This window comes from Trichoderma breve, chromosome 3 (assembly GCF_028502605.1).
Source record: "Trichoderma breve strain T069 chromosome 3, whole genome shotgun sequence".
Lineage (NCBI taxonomy): Eukaryota > Fungi > Ascomycota > Sordariomycetes > Hypocreales > Hypocreaceae > Trichoderma > Trichoderma breve.
This window is the reverse complement of record NC_079234.1, coordinates 1809008-1835733: the sequence shown is the minus strand read 5'-3', so window position 1 is coordinate 1835733 and position 26726 is coordinate 1809008. Positions and strand designations below refer to the sequence as shown.

The 26726-nt window shown below is 48.9% G+C and overlaps 11 protein-coding genes across 11 annotated transcripts; 5 read left to right on the top strand and 6 right to left on the bottom strand.

Annotated features, from left to right (window-relative positions):
• Positions 1 to 2013: 2013 nt before the first annotated feature.
• T069G_04992 (bacterial extracellular solute-binding protein domain-containing protein) lies at positions 2014 to 3205 on the top strand (the record flags this gene model as incomplete). Its single annotated transcript, XM_056172202.1, has 3 exons — positions 2014 to 2170; positions 2227 to 2508; positions 2565 to 3205. 3 exons carry the CDS (start codon positions 2014 to 2016, stop codon positions 3203 to 3205), a joined length of 1080 nt encoding a protein of 359 aa, XP_056029060.1.
• Positions 3206 to 3324: 119 nt separating this feature from the next.
• On the bottom strand, positions 3325 to 4932 carry T069G_04991 (uncharacterized protein; the record flags this gene model as incomplete). Its single annotated transcript, XM_056172201.1, has 4 exons — positions 3325 to 4030; positions 4086 to 4201; positions 4252 to 4517; positions 4572 to 4932. 4 exons carry the CDS (start codon positions 4930 to 4932, stop codon positions 3325 to 3327), a joined length of 1449 nt encoding a protein of 482 aa, XP_056029059.1.
• A 3959-nt stretch (positions 4933 to 8891) lies between these two features.
• On the top strand, positions 8892 to 9596 carry T069G_04990 (uncharacterized protein; the record flags this gene model as incomplete). Its single annotated transcript, XM_056172200.1, has 1 exon — positions 8892 to 9596. The coding sequence occupies one exon, from the start codon at positions 8892 to 8894 to the stop codon at positions 9594 to 9596; it is 705 nt and encodes a 234-aa protein (XP_056029058.1).
• A 495-nt stretch (positions 9597 to 10091) lies between these two features.
• T069G_04989 (uncharacterized protein) lies at positions 10092 to 10671 on the top strand (the record flags this gene model as incomplete). Its single annotated transcript, XM_056172199.1, has 2 exons — positions 10092 to 10253; positions 10348 to 10671. The coding sequence occupies 2 exons, from the start codon at positions 10092 to 10094 to the stop codon at positions 10669 to 10671; spliced, it is 486 nt and encodes a 161-aa protein (XP_056029057.1).
• A 245-nt stretch (positions 10672 to 10916) lies between these two features.
• Positions 10917 to 12032, bottom strand: T069G_04988 (2OG-Fe(II) oxygenase superfamily domain-containing protein; the record flags this gene model as incomplete). Its single annotated transcript, XM_056172198.1, has 2 exons — positions 10917 to 11615; positions 11670 to 12032. 2 exons carry the CDS (start codon positions 12030 to 12032, stop codon positions 10917 to 10919), a joined length of 1062 nt encoding a protein of 353 aa, XP_056029056.1.
• Positions 12033 to 12834: 802 nt separating this feature from the next.
• T069G_04987 (AMP-binding enzyme domain-containing protein) lies at positions 12835 to 14881 on the bottom strand (the record flags this gene model as incomplete). Its single annotated transcript, XM_056172197.1, has 5 exons — positions 12835 to 13271; positions 13336 to 13457; positions 13520 to 13614; positions 13670 to 14412; positions 14467 to 14881. 5 exons carry the CDS (start codon positions 14879 to 14881, stop codon positions 12835 to 12837), a joined length of 1812 nt encoding a protein of 603 aa, XP_056029055.1.
• An 895-nt stretch (positions 14882 to 15776) lies between these two features.
• Positions 15777 to 16684, bottom strand: T069G_04986 (uncharacterized protein; the record flags this gene model as incomplete). Its single annotated transcript, XM_056172196.1, has 3 exons — positions 15777 to 16037; positions 16095 to 16380; positions 16446 to 16684. The coding sequence occupies 3 exons, from the start codon at positions 16682 to 16684 to the stop codon at positions 15777 to 15779; spliced, it is 786 nt and encodes a 261-aa protein (XP_056029054.1).
• Positions 16685 to 17609: 925 nt separating this feature from the next.
• Positions 17610 to 19014, bottom strand: T069G_04985 (uncharacterized protein; the record flags this gene model as incomplete). Its single annotated transcript, XM_056172195.1, has 3 exons — positions 17610 to 18767; positions 18840 to 18863; positions 18946 to 19014. The coding sequence occupies 3 exons, from the start codon at positions 19012 to 19014 to the stop codon at positions 17610 to 17612; spliced, it is 1251 nt and encodes a 416-aa protein (XP_056029053.1).
• Positions 19015 to 20149: 1135 nt separating this feature from the next.
• Positions 20150 to 21794, top strand: T069G_04984 (uncharacterized protein; the record flags this gene model as incomplete). Its single annotated transcript, XM_056172194.1, has 7 exons — positions 20150 to 20163; positions 20325 to 20343; positions 20402 to 20483; positions 20551 to 20606; positions 20661 to 21221; positions 21281 to 21534; positions 21632 to 21794. 7 exons carry the CDS (start codon positions 20150 to 20152, stop codon positions 21792 to 21794), a joined length of 1149 nt encoding a protein of 382 aa, XP_056029052.1.
• A 569-nt stretch (positions 21795 to 22363) lies between these two features.
• T069G_04983 (dcp2, box A domain-containing protein) lies at positions 22364 to 24410 on the bottom strand (the record flags this gene model as incomplete). The annotated part of the gene is made up of 2 exons (XM_056172193.1): positions 22364 to 24306; positions 24380 to 24410. The coding sequence occupies 2 exons, from the start codon at positions 24408 to 24410 to the stop codon at positions 22364 to 22366; spliced, it is 1974 nt and encodes a 657-aa protein (XP_056029051.1).
• A 1275-nt stretch (positions 24411 to 25685) lies between these two features.
• T069G_04982 (uncharacterized protein) lies at positions 25686 to 26680 on the top strand (the record flags this gene model as incomplete). Its single annotated transcript, XM_056172192.1, has 3 exons — positions 25686 to 25760; positions 25857 to 26071; positions 26146 to 26680. 3 exons carry the CDS (start codon positions 25686 to 25688, stop codon positions 26678 to 26680), a joined length of 825 nt encoding a protein of 274 aa, XP_056029050.1.
• Positions 26681 to 26726: the final 46 nt, after the last annotated feature.

Below are 26726 nucleotides of genomic sequence, written 5' to 3'. Positions count from 1 at the left end.
GGCATTGTTTTGTTTCACCACCACAGCTATCGCCCATATTGGATTACCTTCCATTCTCAACATGTGGGAGTAAGAATTTTATGCAAGGTCTGGCATGCTGAATTTCTTCCCTTGGTATGTTACGCGACACTGCGAAACTTACAGAAAGCTCCCGACCTATTCAGGTTGCATGGTTATAATCTGGTAGAAGAAGTAAACAAGCACATACGACCATAGGTAGAGGAAAACTCGGGGTCCCGTCTGCTCCCCCATAGATAAGCCTCTAACCGGCAGATTAGTAGTTGAGTGGGTGACCATCAGCGAACACCGGCTGTTGTATGTTTTTTCTTTTTGTTTTTTTGCTCGTTTTTTGGTGTTTTCTATGAAACAGTTTTGTTGCTAGAATTCATCGACTTGTGGTGTGGTTCATTTTCGGAGAAGGATCACGAGTAAATGCCACCAACGGCTGAGTGCTGGGCCAATGGCGTGGCCTCAATCCTACATGCAGGATTGCTTATTAAAAGCCTTAATCGCCGATTATTAAATGTCCAGCAGCTGGGTTAACATGGAATTCAACCAGGGTTTTACATGATCCAATATCGGGAACAGGTTGTTATAATACGTGTGCTAAACCCCAGCTCTACAAAGGGATCCAATGTGCATGTCCAATCCGTTAGCCGCCAGAGATTTGATGGTAGAGACAGCCATAAAACCCACGCCGTTGGGCTTGCCAGCGTCGGTCACAATGGCGAGCGTTCTCTGTAGAGACTTGCTGATAATAGACATGGTGGAAATTGGTTGGCCAAATATTGAGTGTTATTTCATTCTCTACTGTGGATGACGACAATACAGAGTTGCACGCCACGGATATTGCGGCCTTCTAAGTTTTTCTTCCAAATATACCCGTTCTTCTTCATTTTTAGCTTCACGTTGCCAAAGAAGCTATTATAAGCCATGACAGCAACTACGTATCTGAGCATTACCAACATATAGGGTATACTGAGAACTTCATGCAGGTCCAGCTCATGTCAGAAATGCCATTACATAACACAAAGACCTTGCCGGTGTAACGCCTCGCAGCTAAGAGATTGTTACCTGTTTTGAGCAGGCCGACCGCCCCTTTAAGTTTGGCGGTGACGATGTCGTTGGTAACCCGCATTCTCCTTCGATAACTTCTCTCGGGTTGTTCCTTGCTTTCCACTGCTTACCGGTAACTCCTGGTTAAGATGATCGCATAAACACCAGCGCAGATCCCGTTAGTCTGTCAGACCAGCCTCTGGGCCTCCACTCATGCAACCCGAAAAGGAATATGATCTCGCCGAATGGTCCAAGCTTAAAGCAGAATGAACGGGTCTATTGTGTAAGGGCGACTTCCACGAATAGGGTGTTACGGAGGCGGAATATAAACGTCCAAGATTACATACCCTGGTCTTTGCGTAGAAAGCATCGAGGCTGCATAATACCGTGGTAGCTGCGTGCCAAATATGGATTAGCACTTCAGCCTCTATTACGTTAAACCAAATTGCTGGTATGTGTTAGAGATCATTGGTTGTGGATTAAGGTTGAATTGTCATCGCGCGCGGCTTCTGTGCCTGAGCCAAAAGTACGCCCACCCCGAAGCCGAGACTTATTTGGCTACGGCATTAGCCTGCTTACTGGGCTTCTTAGTTCCATCTGATAAACACAAGGCTGATCAAGCATACTCAACATGACCTTCTGTAAAGTCGTATTTACGTCTGAAAGTATGGACTTACCGTTGCTATACGGAGATAAGGGGGAAGTCAGGAGGATGTAGATCAATCAGCAGCGGAAATTGTCATCTTGAAGCATACGCTGAAGGAAGCTTCAAACAGTGATTTGGCTGTAGCAGTCTATAGTAAGCTGAAATACAACCAGCTAGTCTCTGGCTGTCGATCCATGTTGCTGGCATTTCTGATATTATAAAAGGAGACGACTCCTTCATTCTGTTTGCTTTTGCTACATCTGACCTTCAGCATACATTTGAATATTCATTTAACCTCACCAATCACAATCATGAAGATTTCTCTGCTCTTCCCCGGTATCGCCCTGGGGGCTGCACTTAACTCCTATCCCGGTGCTAATCCTCCCATCGACACTCGTTCTCTGGACGAAATCTATCGAGCTGCTCAGAAAGAGACTGGCGAATTGCTTGTGTTCTGGGGTGGAGACTGTATGTGCTCTGATTCTACATCTTACACTCAAGTTAGGTAACTAACGCCATTACAGCTCTCGACCAGGCTGCAGGCACTATCCAAGCATTCAACGCCCGATTCCCAAAGATCAAACTGAATTTGCAGGTTGAATTGTCCAAGTACATTGATAGCCGCATCGACCGGCAGTATCAAAAGAATCAGCATGATGGAGCCGACATTGCCATACTTCAGCAGCTGAATGACTTTGACCGCTGGAATCGCGATGGCAGACTTTTGCCTTACAAGCCTGCCTCGTGGAACAACATCTATCCTGATGTTAAGGATCCTAACGGTGGATTCTTGTCCATCCTATTCTGTAAGTTCTTGGAACATAGAAGACCTAAACCGTGACTGGCTGCTCACAAGTTATAGATCAATTTGGCCAGTTCGTATACAACAAGGACAGACTTCACGCTAATGATGTGCCCTCTACCTTTGAAGAGTTGCTCCAACCGCGCTGGAAGAATAAGCTAATTCTGGCTTACCCTAATGATGACGATGCGATCAACTATCTCTTCACCTTGGCCATCAACAAATACGGCTGGCAATGGTTCGAGAAGCTCGTCGCCGACCAAGGCGTACAGTGGAGGCGTGGCACTGGCTCTGTACTGGAATATCTCACCACGGGAAATACCAGCGCAGTGCTCAGCTTCACCACCAACATTATAGATCAGACCAACCTGGCGGCCAAAGCGCCTACTGATACTCGCCTTGCTTGGCCCCAGGCGGCTGCCATTTTCAAGACGACGCCGAGGCCGGAAAGTTCGAAACTTTTCATGTCGTGGATCATGGACACTGAGTTCCAACAATCTCTAGCGAACAGCTCGGTGCTTTACACCACTCGGATGGACATTAACGACACCAAAGGCAATATCTTCCGGGATGCTACGGTGCCACCTACGCAGTTCTCCAAATGGATTGTCAATCGTGAGGTTGTGGAGTGGTGGCGCTTCCAATATGAGTCGTCCATTGGTCTTCCCCAGGGTGTCGATCCGGTCTTGGTTGGACCTTGAAGCTCGTATGCAGAGATTATATAACTATTGAAGATCCTGAGAAGACATGTGGTTTTTAATTCTTAATATTCGAGTCGCTGAGTGTTTAAATATATTTTTATAATCTGCTATAAATGCTATCAAGAATTTCCTTGAGCGATATCCTGTATCAACTCATTGGCAGAAGACGACATTAGAGCATCAATCCAGACCATCTCCTGAGTAATATGAACTAAATTTCCCACCGAGGTATTTGTTATCATCATGGTGTGCTTTATCTCATTGATGTACAAGTCTCTCAAGCTACGTTCTTCCATCAACGCACCAGTAATTAATACCCAGACTTTGAGGTCGAAGAAGTCGGGTTCCACGTAGCGTATGTTGGCAGCAATAAATTGCACAAGCCGAGCTTGTAATCCAGCTCTCTCAACAGTAAAGAAGCTCAATCTCTCTTTCAAGACAGACATGACAGTCAGACATGTAAGTCGGACTAACTCTCTAGCAACGAGGTCGGTACGGTTAGTGTGGGTCATATAATCGTCTGGTAATCTTGGCATTGATAGTAGAAAGTGTAGAGCCGGGCTAATCATGAGAAGCCCATCAATGTCCTTCTTCCAGAACGTGCTGGATCTGCTTTTCTCTTTTATGATTCCGGACATGTGTGACATCTTCATCATGGCTTCTCCTGCCTCAACCAGGTCAGATTTCTGCACCAATCGCAAGAGCAAGGCTCGTAGCCTCGGAGGTGTCGATAGGATATCTCCATTTGGGCTTGGGATTCCTAAACTTGCGTATAGAGGCAATCGCGGTCTGGTGTCGAAGACTAGCCCCCCGACCAAGTCGTAGCTGTAGCACTGCAGTTAGAAAGGCAACTCTATCCTTAGGAGCGACCGGTACTCACAGTAGTATCAGTAAAAGTATTTGGTAAGACAAGTCACAGAGTCCTCCACGAGTATTTAAGATGAGGCATAATCCATCCATGTGAACTTTCCAACTTGTCCAGTCGCAGTGTCTCATCTAGCTATCGTCAGCTAAAGTCTCTTGATCGGAGCAGGAGAGAAGCATACGTTAAGACAAACATGACCTAAAACATTTGCTATTATCCCCTGGCCCTTTACCGCGGCTTCGTCATCAAGACGCTGCCGCAGCTGCACTATGGATTGTGAATAGTGCCTCATGGCTTCTGGAGTCTTGGCTACAATATTATTTGTTCTTAGCCTCTCCCATAGGTTGGCGTTATTGCCGAGGATGACTTCAAAAGCTCCGGGGTCCATTAAGGACACCTCAAACCACGTAGCGCGAAAAGGGATATAGACATCCGTTACTTCGTTAGCTAAGACAGGGGGGTTAGCAGCTACGTTTAAAAGACGCAAGATCTAGATCTTACCAAAGCGGACCAGTTCCAGCATGCGCGTGTCGCCTGGCACGGGGAAGCTTCCGAGTGGTGGCAATGACCGGCCGGGAGAGCTGTTATCGGATCCGGGGCGTATATTTGGAGGATTCTCTGGTCTTGATTCTTGTGTCCGCCGCTGTTGGTTTCCGCCCCGCATGACAAAGCGGCGGATGTCCGTCATCTGAGAGCCAACATCACTAGGGTGTGAGATGTTTACAAAATGGACCTCTCCGAATCTTGAAGTCCCGGCAGCACCTCCACGTCGTGATTTCCTGGCTGTACCTCGTCCAGTCCTGGAATCAGAGACTTTGCCAGCCTCGTCGCGTAAGCTGCCACTTTCGCCTTCGGACGCCATTGCGTGTTGCAGATGTCTGGTGTAACTGATAAGAAGCTGAAGCCAGCGTTGCCGCAACTGGCCCCACAGTGAGAACCCTTTCTTTCTTTATAATGTATGCTCTCTTACATATAGTCCAGTAATGACAATTTGCATAGCCCGTTGAGTATGGGCAGTTTCACCAATCCCGGGAAATTGCCATGGGTGAGCTCATAGGCTAGGCGTAGCGCGTTATTTGTCATCAAAGAACATGTGAAAATTGACTATGAAAAGAATACGAAGCCGCCACTGTGTAATCCTTACGAATGAGCCACTACCGATTCAACTTTAACCTTGTTTTATTCAATGACTAAAAGAAGCAGTGTTATTTATTCATCTTTTTGTTCCCGGCGAGGGTCAAGTCAGTTATGCAGCTCTACATCATTCTGACTTTAGATTGCATTCTTGCTTCCTGATTTGCAGAGATCTGGCCCCAGCGATATTAATGGATGTAAGCACTATTTGCTTAACATCTGGTGTGATCTCAATTGATGAAGAATACTTTTCGAAGAGAGATGGCATGCATTATGGTAGGTATCGTCAATAAGACGGGAGAGTCGGTGCTGCAGCTTATTGAATCGCGTCCTGGCGTGCTAGGTTGTGTTCAGAAACACAAATGGAAGAGAGTTGGGTAACTACAGTAATAGACTGCTGGTTTCATTATTCATCGATAGAACCGATTCAAGCATGTAATTGAAGGTTTTATCTTACAGGCAGCCAAAGGTCTTCACGTAGTGTTCAATGTTACTTATATGCTGTGTACGTGCATACAGCCGCCCAAAAACCCCCACCACACCACCACACACAGCCTGCATGAAGCTACTTAAACTTGGGCAATCCCACATCCGCACACACAAACACATACACACATAAAAAAGAGAAGAAGAAGAAGAAGCAAAAAAACAAAAACATACAACAGCCGGTGTTCGCTGATGGTCACCCACTCAACTACTAATCTGCCGGTTAGAGGCTTGTCTATGGGGGAGCAGACGGGACCCCGAATTTTCCTCTACCTATGGTCGTATGTACTAGACTTACGCCAACTAGACCTTATATTCCTGCTTGCAACAAAACAACACGAGCTTCTTGAAAATTGCAAAAACGCAAAACATACAACAGCCGGTGTTCGCTAGTGGTCACCCATCTGGCTGACTACTAATCTGTCTCTCATTAGCTTGACTCTGGGAGAGCGGATAAGGAACCTGCTCTAGTTATTGAACATACCCAAAGTCTTACTGACTTGGCCTCCGTTGTCCAGTGGGACCCGCTGCTGTTTTCCCCCGGAGTACTCCGTAGATAATAGAGCCCCGTCTACATGTACTCCACTGCCGTTTACCTACTAGGTAGGTAATATAGCATCCGATACCGACGAGCTGTAGACAAGTCACGCCCCCTTCCTCCCTCTTTGCTCGCGAGCAGTCAAATATAATTAGGCTGTTCTAAATATTAGCTAAGTAGTTCTAAGCTGTGTTCTAGATGCAAAGAGAGCTCTATGCAAAGCTCTAGAGAAGGGTTGGTAAGAGGGGTCAATATCCAAAGGCAACACCCTAGGAGTTAGCAGGCCAACTCCACCCTCAAGGAGGCCCCTAATTCAACAGGATGCGAATGCAAAATTCAACGAAAGGCGTGTTGATTGTAGTGGTGGTGATGGTGATGGTGGTGATGGTGCTGGTGGTGGTTGTCGTGCTCGGAGCCCTGGTGGTGTGTACGAAATGGTGTCCCTTTATGTATGGGAGAGATATCCGTACAGAGCCTCATCTAGGTTGCATCGGGAGTGGGCGAAGGAAGCGGGGATATCCTTATGCATAAACGCGATATGAATTTTCATTTAACCCTCACGGCCAAATGACCCTGGCACATACACGCAGTGCCACGATAGCACTGCTCAGCCGCTTCGTTCTGCAATTCAGTGGCTGAGAGACAGGCAGTCTTGATTTTCCATCTGTTCAGTTTTCCACCAGCTTACGAATTTTCGAATAAGTAGGTCTCTCATTACCTGTCTCAATCACTCGCGTCTTGAATTTCGCGAATTGTTTTTTTTTTTTTTCTTTCACTGCGTACTCGCACTCATTTCTCCCACGATGGCGTCCGTCTTGCCCCTCCGCTTACTCCGCTACGATGCCGCCTCTCAAAGCTTTGCCGTCGTGCAGCCCAATGCCCCGGGTGCACATAGAGTGCAGTCGTTTGACATAACTTCGTACACGTGGGGACTGAAGAGAAGGATGCCGTTCAAAACTAAAATCGAGGGAGTGACCTGGCCCTTGTACTTATCCAAGAAGAAGCTGCGGAATATCAAGAAATTGATGGTGCAAGACGGGATTGAATATCTATGGGCGGATTGCGTGTGTATCAACCAGAGCGACGATGCTGAGAAGGCTCGCGAGGTGCCCAAGATGTACGAGTACTACAGGAGCGCTCGCAAGTGCCATATACTCCTCGAGATTGACGAGGTATGGGACCCTCAGAAGACGGTCGCCAATCTCGGATTCGTGGGCCACGTTATGTCGCAAACGAGTGGTGAGGCCATCACCTCGGAAGCGAAAATGACGCAAAACATGGTCGACAGCCTGTCTGAGTGGGCTAATACTGCGCCCTGGGCCTTTCCCATGGATAAATCCATTGTCAAGTCGGCTTCTATAGATATGGGCGTTCTTAACTGCTACTCCACATGCGTCAACCAAGTCAAGGCCGTGTTCGACAATGTGTACTTTCAACGCGTCTGGACGTACCAAGAGATGCTGCTGGGTAAGAACACCACACTTTGGAGTGTCGACAAGACCACGTTATCGTGCGTAGGCGAGTTGGGTGTCTGGATGGACCTGGCGACCGACTCGATGGACAAGGCGGCCAAGCTGTACCACTGGATCAACGATTCTCGGCATCTCAAGACCACAACCCAGAGAATGATCCTAGCCTTGATCAATTATGACAATGACATCCTCGGTTACCTGAAGGTGGTAGTGGAAGGTATCAACGCTGCAAGAGGCGACATCATCAACGGCGGCCCTTTGTGGTGGAAAAGAAACCACAAGGGCGTCGGCAACGTGTTCTCGTCCATCTCCATCATCCCCCGAAAGGCGACTTGGAAGCCCGACACCTTCACGGGGCTTTTGGGTGTATTTAGCGGTTTGTTTACACCGGCAGAGTTTGAGCGGGATATGACCACCACCGACCTCAACGCCCTCTCGTTTGCCTTCTTCAAGCAGCTGTCCATCAAAACAGGCCAAGCATGGACCAAGCTCGCCATCGGCAGTGGGGAGGATCGTGATTGGGGCTGGATTCCAGTTGGCACAAAGTATGAAAGTGCAATTCCTGAAAAGAAAGAATGTACTGACCACGGGCTCATCGGGATGGGGGACGAGGAGGACTTCAAGAGCGATGAGGAGGAGGATAGACTTGAACAGGAGGAAAGAGATGGAACCGACGACGACAACAAGAGCGACGACCAGTTCACGACCACCGATTGCTTCTCTGGAGTAATCAATCTCGGCATCCTAAAGCAAAACACAAGTCTAGCCAAGGTGTATGCCACGACTGGCCTCATTGGCAGCCCACGGGCGTACATGAAAATAAGTCTTAATCAGGTTCCATCAACCGGGGGTGGCCGGCCAGACTTCAGCTTTTACTTCCGGGGCTGCAACTGCGGCAAGAAGATCAAAACAGGAACCTTGAAGACCGAACCGATACTTGATCACTCCGAGCAGGTGGTCGAAGTATCTGGCGACGAGACCGGCGGGTATCTAGTCCAGTTCGCCACCATGCTGGGGAGTGTTTTTGACCCGGGCGAGGACCTCGGAATCTTCCGCAAGACCCTCCTCGAGAAGCTGCAGCCCTATTGGGACTTCACCGACCCCAGCGCTCGGCCACTCAACTGGATCGACCGGTGCGTGAGCGGCACCGAGTGGGAGAACCCATCGTACGAGTACCTACGCCACCACAACATGTCGATGCACTACCGCCTGCGCCATATCACGGACTACCTATCTCGCCTCGAGAACCCTTCCACGCGGAACATCTCCTGCCGCGTCGAGGTGAACTGCGGCTGCGTCATCGAGGCGCCCTTCTCCTTCATCTTCGAGGGCCTCACCGCTGTGCACGGCAGCCCGCTCGGGACGAGGTCGGCCACGCAGGACGGCGCCAACCGCATCATCATCCGCGACGGCCTCGGCCTGGTCAACCCCGGGGGAGTAGGGAAGAAGTGGCTCGACAACTCGGACCACAACAACGTCCTCCGTCTCGTGGCCTTTGGCGGCAACATCGACGCTCACAAGTGGCATGCCTCGCAGTGCCGCAGCCAGAAGGAAAGCAAGCCCCTGCCGAGACCGAGACCCGAGAAGCCGTGGCCCACGGGCAGAGCGCTCGTCAGGGACGGGTTCAGCCATTCTGCCACTGACGGTATGTTGAGAGATTACGGGTACGCCGAGACCGGGCCGGATGCGAGGCAGACGCAGCGCCGCGGCGGCGACGGCGGCGACGACAACAAGCACCAGGACGATCTGTCGGAGGAGGAGAAGATGGCGAGGAAGAGCTGCGGCAACCTGCTTATTTGTCGGAGCAATCCGATGAGCCCGTACAGGCTCATCGGAGTCTGCGTGGACGGCGAGATTGCGAGCAAGAAAGGGCAGGATGTTGTTACGATTCGTTAATGGAGAAAAAAGGGTTGATCAACTGGGGTACTAGAGTTGTCTTGCCAGTTGCGGGAGCGCAGCAGGGCAGCCGTCGCCTGGGATACTAAAATTAGAAGACAATATACTCAAGAGAAGTGCTTGACGGGACCCCGAACTTTCCACTACCTGTGGTCGTATGTGCTCGATATAGTGATGGGTCAACTGATAAGGAGCTTGGTGTTGAAGCCGCAAGACCAAAAAGCAAAAACATACAACAGCCGGTACTAATTTGCTGGTAGCTGATGATATGGCCAACTAGGATCCTCCACTGATAAACCCGCCTTGTTTCCACTTGAAATTAGTGCTTACCGGCCGGAAACTCTGCATATATATAACAGCCATGTACTCGTATTGCTCTCAGTCGCTATTAGTGGTGAGAAACAACCACTTGTTCACGCGCCTTTCTGAGCTCTGACCGTTTTTATCAAGCCATATTTCTCCAAGACTTTATAGTTTTATTTTAAAGATTCAGGTATGGAATCTTCGTCACCAACTGCTACGGATGCCGATAAGCAAGAAGTTGTCAACCTATGCGTTCGAATTCTTGAGACCTTAAAGCTGGGCGGTGCAGCAGGACGAGAGCAATTTCTGGCTACTCTTGCCCCATATGGAACTGCGTGCCACGCTCGAGCTATGGTAGGGACTTGTTTCACTTCGTAATGACATGGACATTGCGAGACCATCTCCCCGAAACTACAATACAATATACTCACAAACGTAAATGCAACAGGTAAACAAGGGCTTTGAACATGAGCAATTCCCGCACGGTTTTGCAAACCGCATGCCGTGGGACTCGATCGAGGATGGCGAGCTTGAAGAAGGGCTTGATGGCAAGCCTACAGTGTTAATTGACCGCGACCTTGCTATGGTTTGGACGCCCTACTGGTTCACGCGCAAGGGTGCTCTCACCCACCTGGGGACTAATTGCTTTACTCTTATTAAAGCGGCCTGGGATGAAAGCTTGCCGCAGAAGGTGGAGTGGAAGATTTGCAGCCTAACTGACACTGCTCGACCTCCAACAGAGGAAGATAGGAAACGGCTTGGGAAAGAGTAGAGAGAATCAACAATTCAAGCCCATTCAAATGCATGTAATTGTGATAGGCATGGGCTTCCCATTTGAAGCACATTTTCCTAGCTCAGATAGTTAAATCCCATAGTTACAATTCCGAGTTGGAGTCGCAATTACCCGGACCTGGGGTCTGTTGCGTACATATGTACGATATGTACATGTAAGTTGGGCTGCAGCACCCAGCATCTCATAACAACCGCCATTCAGGGTCTACCTTGACGCCTGTATCTCTAAATAGAGCCCTCAACGACTACCAAGGAACGGGGCTCAAGACCTCCTTTGTGGGTATAAACGCCTTGCAAGTCTCCGACGGAGCGCCGAACAATCCATTCTTCGGCTGAAATCTCCGGATCATTCGCCTCACTGACAGGCTGCCTGTCGATTAGACCACCTTTCAGCCTTCTGAGGACAACACTATCCTCTGGCCGTGAAAAGTACACAAGGCTGTGTCTGCTTAGGCCATCTTGGGGTGGCAACGGAGGAACAACGCGATGTATGTTTGATCGCAGCAGGCCAGCCGTAAACTTGACGAGCGCATCGCCAAGATTCACCACAGCTGAGCCGGGTATGGGCCGGACGTAAACCCAGTCTTCTGTGTCCGGCAGGCGAATCTGCAGCCCAGCTAACCAATTGAACAAGATAGTGAGCGTTCCAAAGTCTGTATGCTCACTCCGGCGTGCAGCTTCTTCCGAGTATGGCTGTATTCCGCTTTTATTGAATCGAATGTGATCACCAGACCGCTCGGTTATGCGATGGAGTCTGGCAATCGTGCCAGAAGGTACTTGGAGATGCCTCTCGAGATGTACAATTAAGAGGTCGATAACCGCTCGACAACTATAGACATACTCGCGAAGCAACTCCCAGTGTTGTTTTATCAGATCGGGACACGGCAGCGGCTCACAATTCCCAACAATGTCATCTTTGCGCATCTGAATTGCGGTCAGTGCCATTTTCTAGGACGCTGATAGACTTGAGCATCTTACATTATATAGCTCGTTCCGATCACGCGTGCCGTCTTCTCTTACGGGGCCTATCTCGCTGTGACGATAGCCGAAGAAAGGATGCAGCTTTTCACGGGCAAATTGATCCTTTTCTGCGAATGGCAAATCATCAAACTTCTTTTGGAGAGCATGGAGCTCCTCTGCTAGCAGAACCATCTTTTCGCCTAAAGGAGAACCATCCATTTTTAAGTAGAAGAAACCCAACTCTTTTGACGCTTTGAAAAGAGCTTCTGAGGCGGCGACATTATCTGTTTCCAACTCAGCAAGTGAGATGGAGACCAGGGGGGCAGTCACCACGCCATCAGGGAAGGGCGGGTACAGATGGTGCGATGTAGCTGGGGCCATGGTGATGTCGTTTTCGATGGTTGCTATAAACGGTGCTCTTTGTTGACGAAGATCAGTGTATTGTGCGATATAAGAAGCTGGAAGTTGCATCCAACAGAATTAAATACCAGTGGGCGCCTAAATTAGTTCCTACTTACCTCGGCATCTCAGTTCCGTTCATACCACTGCGCTGCTCTATAGGCTGATATTCATCCCCGAGAATCAGTCCGATTGTGATCGAGCTATTGACCCCGCTCGGTATATTCTCCATATCTGAGAGTACATGTGCAGACGATCTACCCCAGTTCCGTTCTTAGGTACCTAGTAGTGTAGAGTCGCAAATGTCGGAACTCGGCTAACCCCAATAACACCCATCGTTGACAACAGCCAGGTCTACGCTTTGGGAATTACAGTCTATACTAACCTATAGTCGCTGGTACGTTACAGTTTATTTTACTGTAAGGTATATGGTATTGGATCTCTTTAAGGAAAATCTTTTTACCAGGGAGACATGGATTACTTGATCTAATGGCTTACAGCGCCTACGCCAGAGGCTACGCCAGGCCACTAATTACATGTAGTTAGCATTTACTAATGAATGCTTTTTCACACACGTCTTTTTTAACGTCTTAGTTCAAGCTCGACTTCATGCTCATTAGTACATATATAGTCATTGCTGGATTAGAACCAGTTCTCGTATAATAAGTGCACTAACAGTTATACAAAAGAACCCAATTTTCACGTCTACCCTATTAGCTTACAAAGACCCAATCCTAGAATGCATCCCATCTGGAGAAATACACTCTTTTTCCCTTGTGAATATCTACAAGCCTCCCCAGTCAAACAGTCGCGCTGAAGTTGCCAAATCCAGCTTATTTCCCCAGTATTCCACACCCTCATGCTCATACCCATCCGGCATATGGCCAACTATGTTAAAGTATTTTCGCAGAGCCTCCCTTTTCTGCGCCTTTCCAGAGGCTGTATGTGGGACCTGCTCTCTATCTGGGATGATCCGAAGCAACGTTGGTAGTTTGTAGGAGACAACTCCAGCGCTAGCGAGATCTTCACGAATAGTCCGAAGGGTGATGTTTTGCGCTTCGTCGCCGGCATCCTTCTTGCAAAGTCGAACAAGCGCGGCGGCTAATCCGCCAGCATGGTGATCTCGCACTGGAAGAACGTGAGCTTCGGATATATATGGAAGGTCTACCAGACGCTGCTCAAGCTCCAGGACAGATATTGTGTACTCGTGAAAACGCAGCCCTAAACGTTCATCGTTAGTTAAGTAGGCTCTAGTAAGCTCCTTGAAATGAAGTGGAAAACAAACAGTCGCATGACATCCTGCCGTCAAAGTAATAATCCTCACCAACGCGGTGAGCACGATCTCCTGTTTTGTAGAACCCGTCGTCATCGAAACAAGCACTGGTTGCCTTTTCGTCTTCGAAATAGCTGCAAACAAGAGTTATAAAGTGCGTCTCAAAAGTCTTCGGAGTATGCTAAAATGTACTCACCCAATGAACATGGTAGGACTTTTAACCAGAATCTCTCCATGGTCTCTGTCAGAAAGTTTCACCGTGACGCCCTGAAAAGGTCTTCCAACGTAGCCCTGCATAACGGTTAAAACAGACACATGACAATGATATTCAAGCCAAAATACGCACCTCGGAAATAGCTGAGCCCTCTGGAGTCGCCATAACACCTCCACCCATCTCCGTTATCCCATATCCATTCCTGAGCACTGCACCAGCCAAATCTGTAAAAAGTTGTGCAGTAGAAGGATTAAGCATAGAACCGCTTGTAAACACAGACTTTAGGCTTCGACATCCATTGACATACGCCTCGCGATCTTCGGAAGGAAGATGACGGATGTTATTGTGGTAATACTCAACCAGTCTTCTCAGCAGCGTCGGCGACACGCTCATGTCTGTAATTTTACCTCCTTGTAGGATTTCCCAAAAGTCTGCGGGCTCAGATTCGGCTTTCATCATATGCAGGTTTTCGCCATTGAGCACGCTGTCTATGAGCCCCGTGCCTCCAACCCAGTGGACAGGACAGGACGCTAAATAGACAACTTCCTGAGGTGGAGGAGCTTCTGTGAAGTGGAACATTTTGCGTGGGAGAAGAACGCCTTTTGGCAGTCCAGTGGTTCCAGACGTGAAGAGAACAAGACAGCCACTTGTTGGAGGGAATGTCAACTCTTTGTCGATTTCCCAGGCAATTGGGTTCGTTTTCAACTCAAGCTGTGCCCTTGATAGTTGTATCAAGTTCAATGTTTGGCCATTCTGGTTTTGTGCATGGTCTCTAAATTTGATGGCCATGTCAAGAGTGTTTGACTCCACGAGAATGTATGTTGCCTTGGTCTTCTTCAAGAAGAAACTTGCTTCTTCGGCATTGCACCCGGGGGCTAGTCCATCCGTTTAGCAACCACTAACAGCTTTTGCATGTCTCTTTGACTTACATAGAGGTATGCACACGCCTCCCAGTGCAACAATAGCCAAAAAGCTCACTATAAAGTTGTATCCGCTGAAAGCGAGGAAAGCTATAGATGAGGCATCTTTGCGAAGAAGGCCATTCTCCTCGAATGAAGACACCGGGAGCTGCTTTTGGAGTATCCGACGAACGTGGATGATGTCGCGGATCAAATCATTATAATTAGCATCCACGCCGTAGTCGTCATGAAATTGCAAATCTGGCCTCTCAATGGAAAGTCGGAGGAGTCTATTGAATATGGCATCGTTCGGGAATTTCTCGATAGCAGCGGCGATCTCGGTCTGAAGTGCCGGTTCTTTGGATGGCCGGCGCCTGAAGATTGCATAGAGTCCGGATAGAGCTATGGACCCGATGCCACCAAGTGAATAGGCAACAGAAAACATTTTGTCGTTTAATAACGGCCAAAAGCGGTTGAGAAACCACACGAGCAAACTCGTTCTGGCTAACCACCAGCCTGGAATACTACGCACCTTAAATACCATAAAGGCTGGCGGCGATAGCAGAAGTTAGAGCCGACCAACGAGTATAGCGGTATGGATTATTTAAAAGCGGCATGCTACCCTTGAAAACCAGCAAACACGGCATCAACAGCCCAAGAATTCCCTTAACACGAAGTGGGATTGTCCATTACGGAGTCGTGTTAGCAAGCGACTTAGTGCTACGTGAAGGGAGAGCCGATGACATGGTTTTAGCTTCATCTATCACCTTATACCGAGATTGAATCTTTTGGCGCCATGCATGTCTCAGAAGGCTCCAGTCCCCAAATCCTGGAGCTGCCTTCAGTTTGTGGCCGGTGGCTGCCTGGGGTGAAACCTGTCTAAGACTGCGGCTGAAGGATCCCTGCGAGCAACGTCGCACATTGGCACAATTGGGTGACAGTGATACCAATGTTTTACTATAGCCTGCCTAGACGATGAGCAGTTTGCGATGTGTCGTTCATATTGGTTCATTTTAGTTTCTGTGATTTGCTAAGATTTACTACACGTACCCCGGTCTTCTGAAGGCCTAGCGAAGAACTGTCAACAGGCAACTGGCACAACATAATGCATCCAATCATGTATAGTATATTAAATACGGGTAAGGCAGATGTGCAACATGATCAAAAGGTATAGACATCACCATGTCAAATGATGCAAACGTGTATCGTAATGACTAATTTGCACATATCATAATGAATTAAAATATTGGAACTCATAAATTAAAAACACCAGTTTATCACCAGTTTATCGAGTATTTAATAATTCAATATAGGCTAAGATGAAACTGACGTCAGTCTCCTTAAATCTCTGCGCTGTTGAGATCCCTCCTACCTGCAGCCCTGTTTGCCTTTGAGGAATCTCGAGCAGCATTTCGCGTGACAAATCCAGCTGTTAGGAAAGCCAGTACGCAAACCAATTCCGGTATCAACGATAAGAGGACACGTATTGTGAGAGAGCCTGTAACAGGGTTTAGAGTCTCGTCTTGTGTGACCAGCGAAACGAGGGTGTAAATAACCCGAATGCCACTGAAAACATCCGATATGAGGACAGACCAGAGAAGCTATCGCTGATTTAGTCAACTAGGATATTTGTATACACGCTCATGACAAACACTTACCCTGGTTCCTGCAACAATAGAAGACTTTGACTTTTGAGATTTTGCTGGATGAGCGAGTGCCCATACTGATACAATGGCAACAATCGCCCAAGAGAGAGTCAAAAGAGCTATACCAGCTTTCACCATAGCATCGTCCGTGGGAACATCTGAGGGTTTGACGTTGCTAGAATCCAGATTCGACACGCCAATGGCTAGAATAGCAACACCGGTAGTAGCAATGCCGTGAAACAACAGCACGACAGTCCATTCCACCTTTTTATCCAAAGGGTCGCAGTAATAAGTCCTCCTATTCATATATATTAGTATATACATATGAACAGCGACGATTCTGTCTTGGAAATGGAACATTACGCTTCTTTGAGAATGCCAGACGCAGCAAGGAGAAGAGGAGATAGGCCAATGCTTGATATAATGCCTGCTGTGGTACTTCCGGACAGATCCAGAGCACCTCCAACGATACGCAGCGTACAGAATACGAGAAGGTAAGCCCATCCAAGCAATCCAGTGCGACCATGTTTGAACAGGATGTATATGTTCGGAATGCTAAGAGCAGCATAGATGGCCAGCTCGGCGGTCGATGTCGCAGTCATTGTGTGTAACTTGGGTTCTTTCCGTCTGAGCGTCTTCAAGTACTTGGCAAGGATATAGTGATGTCGCTTTCGGTCGAAGTTAGACTATCATTCGAATACTATATGTTGGCTTCTACCGTCCCTCGTCGCTAAAGGATTAGACAGCTCGTTTCTTGCAGTGACAATCGTAACTAATGCGAATAAAAATGAGCGCAAAAACTGATAAATTAAAGGTTAGAAAATTGGCAAGATCCCGATTAGATGATATAGAAGGAAAATGAAAACTCACGGTGTGTAAGTCTAGCGGTGGTTTGCGCAAGCAGTCATTTGTTTATGGCTTAAAGAGAGAGTGAGATGTAAGAGCAAGGCGGTAACACCAACCCATCCAGCCGTCCAAGCCCTTATATGTCTCTTCATCTCTCGAGGCCTCCCGTCGTTCAACTGACAGTATTTCCATCGTTTACGAATTTTAAGTCGGCAGGTTTAGAATCAGGTTCGATTCAAAAGCTCTTTTAGAACAGAATGGCGCGTCCTGCAACGCAACCGATCTGCGACAGGCATCTGAAAAGTGGAACCTAAACGATACCGAGGAACGAGACCGAAGAACGAGCTAATAGGCAACCAGGGTCCAGAGGAGTGGCAGTGCAGGAAGAAGTGAATAAGTTGAGTTGAATGCTTTTATGGAGGAGCTGAATAGTACATAAGACATAGTCCTAGTTCTCTAGTTGGTTCATCATCTATATTATGCAACGTAATCTGTGCTCGATTATCCAATTCTGAGTGGTGTAGATGTAGACCAACCCTGTCTGAAGCCATCCAAAAGGCAAGGCAACAATAATAATTATTTCTTGTTAATTTATATTACATACATTAAACATTGATTCCCTGCTTCTCTTATATTCCAAACCAGATTAAACGCCACACAATATTTTGTCCACGAAAGACATCACTTCCCATCGTCGCCCCCAGCGGATGTTCGACCACGATCGCGGAGTATTTGCAGCGGCCACTCCATCAAACCAAGCCATTCGCTACCAAGATTGGCTTTGATGGCTTCAATCTCCTTTTCTGGACAGTTACCCACCCACCACAGCCCGTCGAGGGTATATAGCAAAGCAAAATAGTGCGCGAGGATAACCATGGCACGCGGGCTTGGCACATCGAGCAGCGTGAGGAAACGGTCGTGCAAGATGGTGGGGAAAATCGCAAGTCTTCGAGATATTTTCGGATGCTCTTCTCCAGCTTCCTTTGCTGCCGCGACCGACCCTATGTACGCAACCGCGGTTGTGTATGCCTCATAGTCAGCGCCATCTAGAGATGCATCGGCATTTGCAGGCAGTAAATAAGCAAATTTCGCACGATTCGCGTCCGAGTCAATGGTATCCAGATCAACGAAGAGCGAAGCCCCCTTGGCTATGATACTGAGAGATGAATCAGAGTCTTCACCGATCATATCTAGCCCGAGCGCAACAACGTTTCTGACTCCTCTACACATCTGAAGCCATGCCGTCGGTGGCTTATAGGGCATGCTGGGATGAATCGGTTGCATCCAGCGTTCTCTGAGGCTAGCGAAAGCATCAAAAATGAGAATAATGGATGTAAAGCCGGCCGCATTAGCAGTTCGGTGATCCATTGAGCCAAGCGCCTTGCGATGGTGCCGCACGGTCGCCTCAAAATATCTTGCCCTGTACGCAAAAAGCTCGGCCTCCGGAATGCCGACCTGAGAGTTGCTAAAGACCATGTACAAGAGAGAGATGGAAAAGATGCCGGTGAGTAAAGGTTCATAGTCGAGTGCAAGCTTGGGGACATCACGAGACCAGATTTTGAGGTTTTGAGGATCATAGCAGCCTGGAAGCGTTTGACAGACCTCGGTAGTCCACAAGTGAAGCAGTCGGAGTTCGAGATAGCGGCGATCGCGGCTTTCTGCCGACATGATCGGCATCAACTCCTCAGTGTGTGCGCTGTTGTGAGCAGCGATTTGGCCCGCTGCTGTCCCTGCCTGGTGTAATACTGAATCGAGGACATTGGTAATATTTGGCCTCAAAGACTTGCAGCGGTCTGTTCTGTCGTAGAAACACTCTACTTCATGGCGAACACAGCAACCCTAAGTCTCATTGTTAGAGTTTATAACACATGTAGAATGTACATTTAGAACTAAATTGGAGCATGTACGAACACACTTTGGTTTGGCCTCATCGCACTATATTTATACAGGAAATATGAGTCAGTTGTTTTAATGACAACACTAAGAAGCAAGGGGAAGATGCGTGAGGCTACGTTACCTTGACGCGACGAGCTCTGCAGCGAGCACAGCCAGTCTTGGATTTAGTGTGATAAAGTCGAGGAGGCATGGCGATGATATGTATCCCGTGAGACTTCCATCAACTCCTCACACTTATAAACGATCTTTATAATTCTCTTAATTTTTGTGCTTTGTGCTCTCAATTTAAGCAAAAGTACAATGATAGAGCTCAAATACCGACTCTAGATGTCACGAAGTTAAGTGTTGCTGTTGCAGGTTAGGAGCGAAGGCATCTCCATAAATTCACAGCAACGGCGCCTCAAATCACGTGGGGCTATAAGAGGCCGCCCAGAGGACTCTTTGGACGGTATAAATCATGATTCAGCATCAATTTGTGATAAACAATTAAAGGCATATTATAATGTCTTAATTGCTGACTTTCACTTCTACATCTCTATTTTCAATGTTCTATACCTTGTAATGGGCTTCGAACTGGATGACCAAAGTTCTCACGATTCTACTGCAGTCAACCACACCTCGCCTTCTATATGGAACAGTGAGTTGCACAAAAAGCAATTAAATGCCATAGCATCCTGTATCCAGCTTTTCACAAGCGGACTTTTAGCCAGTGTGAAACGAAACTAAAGTCTTCACCATACGACACTGCGGTTTTCGTAGTATTTTAGTAGGGCTGGATGTATTGTTACGTATACAGTAGGTGCATATAGCTTCCAGGTGTACCCGATCAGAGCCATATCTTGGCACTTGGGGGCGCTGATGCTATGTATGATTGATCCTTGTACGTAGATTCTTTGAATAAAGGTTCTCGCATAACCTGCCTGGCTATAAACAGAACTTAACAGTGATAGCTGAAAGCATACCACAGGACCTAAGGCCGGCCTCACCTAGGCCGCCCAGAAGAGAGATGCAATTGAGTATCATCCCCCATTTCTACACTGCATTCACTCATCCTCTTCAAATTCTTTACCTTTATTATAATGAATAGCCATGCTCACATTGTCTTTAAATTTCACTCGTTTACACAAATTTCCCCTGCAACATCAAATGCGTTCGTAGTCTCGGTGCCATGCAATCACGCCAGCCGGCAAACGGCCGCACAGGTTAATCCAGCCGCCGTGCAAAAAGGGACCTGCCTTCAAGCTCAGGTACTTTCTTCCTTCTACTGCCACTGCCACTGCCAAATTCTTCTTCTCCTTTTTCATCATCCTCCAACTACCTCCAAGATGCAGAATTTCCGGTGAGTCATCTCGATCGATAGTGTGCCCCTAATGAAACCATTGCGTCAATTCCCCCTGAATGTATTTGCTCAGCTTCTTCTCTTCCATCGTTCCATCATCCGTTGTTCTCCTCGGAATCACAGAAAATAGGGACACCATTTGCTAACTCGATTCTATCTAGGTATCCCAGTGACACTTTGGTGCGTACTCGATCCCCGCCCATCGTGCAGTCAATCCACTGACCCTTTGCCATTCCAGTACCCCGGACCTCAGTCTGAGGACACAATCACTATCCTCCGGGCTGATTACGAAAGCCTCGTCAGAACCGCTCAGAATCACGGTATGTGTTCTCGAGTCTTCTGCAATTTAGAATGGCATCTGCTAATTGTCATAAACCACTTTGATAGCCGAACTCTGCCGCTGCCTTCTCAATGCCCAGATTGAAGATGCTGGAGTCGTCCAGGTCAGTAATCCCATCATAATCTCTATCTATCCACTGTTCTAACTCCATCTTTAGGCTCTCAATGCATGCGTAAGCTCGCAGTCAACTCAATGCTCAACCGCCGCCCCTAAGAAGCACGTCTACAATGCGAACGCTTTGAGCTTCGAGCCTGCCTCTCACGACTCCGATACGAGTTCAATCACAACGTCGACCAGCTCTTTGGTAGCCCACGCTGCCCAACACGGCATCTACCCGTTTCCTGCACCCCAATCTGTCATACGCAGCCAATGCAGAAGCGATATTGGGAGCAGCATGACATACGACTCTTTCGAGACTTCCAGCGTGGTATTGGATGATAACTATGACGACGACGAAGCAGCCAGTGATGTGCTTGATCACACACCCACCGGCCTCAACTTCCCCCAAGAGCCGTCGTTTCGTTCCGTTCAGCTGCTCAACATCCCTGAGGATACAACCCTCGCCGACATCACCGCCGTAGTTCGAGGCGGCATTTTATTTGAAGTCTCCCTCATGCGTCGTTCTTCGACCGCAGTTGTCACTTTTGCCGAGACCAGAGATGCCGAGGCCTACTACACCCACGTACGCAACAACTACCTCTACATTAAAAACAGAAAAGTGAGCAAGGCAAGACAGTAAGCTTCCATCCATGGTGTATCTCTAACTTGAATCTCCAGATCGATATCCGCTGGTCAGATCGCTTCCAAGTTCTCCACGACCACTTCGCCAAACGCATCGCAAACGGCGCAACCCGCAACCTCGTCCTGCGCAACTGCAACGCCACCCACTCAGAAGCCTCCATCCGCCACGATCTCGATCACATTCACGGTCTCGAAATCGTTTCCATCACCTTCTACGGCGGGACGTGCCGTATCAGCACCAATTCCGTCCCGAGTGCCATGTACGCGCGAACCTGCATGATGAGCCGGCTGTAAGCAATCTCCTCTCCCTTGCCTTAGAATAGTCTTTCCCTCCTTCTCCTTGCATTAGAATACTCATTCCAACTAACTTTTCCATTCCACTTGCAGCAAGTACAAGAGCTCCCGCCTCGAGTGGGATGCTGACGAATGTGCCCAGCCGTTGCGCCAAGTGCCTGTTATGCCTCGTCTGAAGACACCATCTCTCGCCGCCCCAGTGCGTCGATCCGTCTCCTCGGGCAATCGCTTTCAGCTCCTCGCTGCTGAAGAATGAGGCAAGCTACGGTCCTACGATTTCTCATTGATACTCGTGTAACATTGCATTACTGGCGAATTTTTGGAAGCAGTGGATTTTATTATATGCCAACGGCTTCCACCGCTGAGGATGATTAGCCTAGACATTCAAAAGGTCATTTATATCACTGCCCTGTTTTGCTGACTGTAAAGAAGCGTCAAGATAGATTAATAATTCAGTGACGCTTTCCACCAATAAGTTGTTTGCATTTCTATGCAAAGGGTGAAGACGCTATTTCTGTACACAAGCATCTCAAGATTAACCTCGAGAAGCTTAGGGCTTCAATATTGATATCCCCGCTGCGAATATTGATATCCTCGCTGCGCTGAGCTCCAAGACTACACAGACATGAGCCGCTCCTAAGTGGCCAAAACTCTCACAAGATTCCAACAAGCAGAGTACCAAAAAAGAGTATAAAGCCAGTTCGCCTTGCTTCGCTGTAATTACCGTGACCCCCAATCAAAGAATGTACCCCCTAACAGGTCCCTAGATTCTCCATATCCCTTGCAAACAGAGTCCGTTCCATCTTTTGCATCACCTCATCGGTTCTAACGTGTAGTATCCTTTGTAATAGATTGCAAGTAGCCAAGCAAAAAGCTCTGGTCGGCCTGAGATATAGGCGTCATATTGCTGTTGCGAGACGGCGGTGCATTACGATGTCCCGCTGGCCCTTGAGCAGCCCCCGAGGCCAGGGACAGGGATCCCGTACGAGGCATAGACATCCCAGCCGCAGGTGGTCCAGTCTGGCCGACAAGCTCGGGTGGGGCATTTGTCGCAGCTTTATTCGGTGTTCCAAAGAGAGAGAGTAGTTGCTTCTTTTGCTCTTGTGATACTTCAGGTCTGTGGTTGTAGTTGTTTGCTGCAGACGAAGAGCTCAAGGGGATCGGCAGAGTAGACGGTGATGGCTGGACGACTTGTCCGGGACGGAGCTGCCCTGGTTGGCCGTAGGATCCGGCGTATGGAGCGAGATTGGCTTTGGGAGGCTCTGGAGGGCTGATTTGTTGAGTCTGTTGGATGGTCTGTCCTCTTTGAAGAATTTGAAGCGGCTGCATGGGGTTGGCCTTGACAGTGGAGCTAGTGGTATAAGTCTGTTGCTGTGTCGTAATGGAATATCCTGGATAAGCAGGGTGGTTTGGCGGTGTACCGCTAATATGGCCATCATTCCTGTTTTGCAAAATACTCAATGCGACAGAATTCGGATTTGGTGGTGCAACAAAGTTTGGAAGCTGCTGGTGAAAGGTGGGCTGACCCTGAGGCACGGCTTGAGGCACAGCTTGAGGCACAGCTTGAGGCACGGCTGGAGGAATGGCATGAGGCATAGTGTGGACATTTTGTTGAGGGTTCTGAGGCTGTCTTGCTGCCGGCATCAGCGTTGCCAACAAGTCTGGTAGCTGGGAGGCTCCCTGAGGTACATGCTGGGGAGGTGGCTGGGGGACATGCTGAGGAGCGGAACTCGAGGACTGGAGAAGAGAAAGCAGAGCACTGCCTTTATCCTTTGGAGCGAGAGGGGCTTGCGCAGGTTGGAATGCCGGCCGGGCTGCCTCAGCTACTGGAACCGGCGGTTGAGCCGATGGCTGTAAATTCAACAGACGCTGTAACTCCCTGGTGGCCCCATCAAGTGATTCAATGGCTGGCATGGGAGCTGGCACATTGGGCACCCACGCCTCATCCTCGGTGGGATCTTCTTCAATAGGATTGTGATGGTGATAGGCAGGGTTGACCGGAATGCTTCCACTGAAGGACCTCTTCTCATCAATCTTTTTCTGGGAAATGATCCATTTCTTAAGAGGAACCAAAAAAGGCGCGACCATGTAGAACTTGTTGGCATTGGTCCCGGGACTAGAGTCGTATTGATGGTTGTTGTTTTGAGGGCCCTTCTTCCTCAGAGTGGGTAGGTCGGACAGCTTATACCACTCAATCTTGCTGATTTCTTTCCTTGTTCGAGGCGCGAAAACCGTATCCATGGGGACATCTCGGAAAACGTAGAGTCGGAGATGCTGTTCTCTCATAGGGATTTCAATGTATTTCGGTTTCGCCTCGGTTGGCACCAGCCCTGCTTCTCGGAGATCCAGGCCGGTCTCTTCGTAGACTTCTCTGACCGCACAGTCCAAATCGTCTTCGTCCTTGTTGATTTTGCCACGTGGAAAACTCCAGCTAGCACCCTTCTTCCAGCCTTTGACGAGGACGACTGAATCCAGCTCGTGATTGAGCATAATAGCGCCACGAACCGGCACACGAGTCTTATACTGCAAGAACTCTTCAAATGCCTTGATATGGTTCTCAACCGAAAAGGAGGCCAGCAAAGGGCAGTGTTGGAAGATTCGCAGGCAAAAGGTGCGCAATGTCATGGACGGGAGGGTCGGATCGAGGGGTCGGATGAAGTCTTCGTAGAACCATTGTGCCTCTTCAACTTGGAAGCACAGTCGGGCAACCGAAGACAGGTCCTCCTGCGGAAGATTGATGATGAACCGGACGCATAGGTCATCCAGCCCTAGCAGAGTAATAGATCAGTACCTTATTCAGACCGGCATGGCAGGCGGGGGTGAAGGGGGTTGGCAGCATACAGTCTTCCAGCTGCATCTGTTTCTGAGCCATGTTTGTCTCTCGTTATTGTTTGAGTGTGTTCAGCTCAGCCCCATGCCCTGATTAATAATACTATAACGCTTGATCATACGGTCTTCACGACTTTGCCAGACTCAGGACGCTTCGAACATGTGACAGGATAATGGGCATGGTCAATCGTTCCGAGGTTGAGCAGCTGAGGATTGGATCGCGACGCGCGCTTCAGCCACCAGCGATGAGAGCGAAGTCCGGCCTATCGTCGAGTTGGAGAGCGGAGATTTGCCGGTACAATGGCTGTGCTGTGCTGGCAGCGATTCGATGGATATGCCGAGATGGAGTTTGCCGACCCGAAAGATGGTGAAGCTATCAGATGCTACGAGATAGGTGAAGGTTGTTGCCCGCTTGGCCGTTGCAGCCGTACAAATCAGGTCAGTGTTGGCGGGAGGGCTCAGCAAGGTTCGCACTGTCTCCGCTGTGGGAGTCTGCTAGAGTTTATGGGAGCGCCACACTAGCCACACAGTGTAGATACTAGATATGCAGACTGATAGCTTCAGCCACGGCAGCCCAACGGCATCGCCACAACGTGGCTTGCATGGTTTTCATCGGCGTGGCGGTGCAGCGCTCAACCGCATATTCTGGATCTTTGGCGCCAGATCTGCCGTGGCAAAACGTCAGAGGCAGCCAGCTATTATCGGCCGCTAGAGATTCCCCTGTAACAAGACCACGTTTGGCGGGCGCTGGAGCACCTCCGGCGACGTCTCATTGGCTGATACAGCGCCGATGCAGCACCGTTCCAGCGGCCTCAAAGCCGGCTCCAGTGATCCACGTCAAGCACAACGGCTGAATTACATCATGAGTTTTGTTGAGCAACCAGCCAAAACAGGTTATCAGGGTCGGGCCATGTGAGCGGCGCCATTCCATTCACTGCTCATCTGGCCCTCGCTTCTAAGCACGGGATATAAAACCAACACTGGCCTTTTGTTTTTTCCCTTTTTTTCTTTTTTTACTCTTGTCCCTTGCAAAGTGCAGCCGCCTGTCCTTTGATTGCCTTGTCTCACATTGTCGGCCTTTGTTTGGTTGGCTATCAGCGCCCGAGCTCTAAAAACAACTTGCCGCCCAACGGCGGTTTCTGAAACAAACGACAGCAAGCGCCTCTCCAATCGACCTGGTCGCCAGCTTTCGACTTTCGACAAGGCTTTGTTTGCTTTGAAAAGAAGCATAAATATCCAATCCCTCAGCTTTTTCCTAGAGCCTAACAACCTTCATCTCTTCTTTATTCACACCCTCTCATAAAACAACACCGCCGCCATGACGAGCATATTGGCAAAGCAAATCAGCAAGAGAATTCTAGGAGAGTCGGTCAAGAACAAGTTTGGCAAAGAGGTAAGTTGCGACATCACCTGATTAATCTCGCCGATTTTATTTTATTTTTATTTTTTTCATGGCTTGATCACGACATACTGACCATTTCTGCTCTAGGATCCCTACTTTGAGCAAGTCCCCGCCACCAGACTCGACGGGAGGCCTACCGGCAAGGTCAAGAAGCGCAAGAAGGCTCTGCCCCCCGGCATCTCAGAACACGATGGCCAGGTGCTCACAAAGGTCAAGAGACGAGCATATCGTCTGGACATGAGTCTGTTCAACTTTCTGGGAATTCGCTTTGGCTGGAGCAGCGTCATCGGTTTGATCCCTGCGTAAGTGTTGCACCCCACCACTCACCCTAGACTTGTGCAGATCAATTGGGTTTTATCGCTAACATACATCACAGCGCTGGCGATGCACTCGATGCCTTTATGGCCTTTATGGTGTACCGGACGTGTTGTCAAGTAGAGGGCGGCCTTCCAACCTCAATCCGACTCCAGATGCTGTTCAACATCATTCTCGACTTTGCTGTCGGACTGGTTCCATTCATTGGAGATTTGGCTGATGCCGTTTTCCGCGCCAACACCCGCAACGCAGCACTGCTGGAGGAGCATCTGCGTCAAAAGGGCAAAAAGGAACTACGGAAAAGCGGACAACCCATCCCGGCCGTTGACCCTAGCAGCCCCGAAGAGTACGACAGGATTCAGCGGGAAGACCCCCCGGAGTATCAGTCGGACCCTCCGTCTCGCCGACCCTCTCCGGCCCGGCCTGAAGCTCAGGAGCCGGCCGCCCCACGAGTGCCAGATCGGGTTCACGATAGTCGCGGATTCTTTGGCCGCAGCCAGAATCGCCCGCGCGACGTTGAAATGGGCCAGATCTACTCAGAGTCGCAGTATAACGAATCACGACGGACTGGAAAGCACTCAGGCAGGCGACACTGAGGCCCTCTTTAGACATTTGTACGGTTGTTTGTTAGTTTAAGCGGGG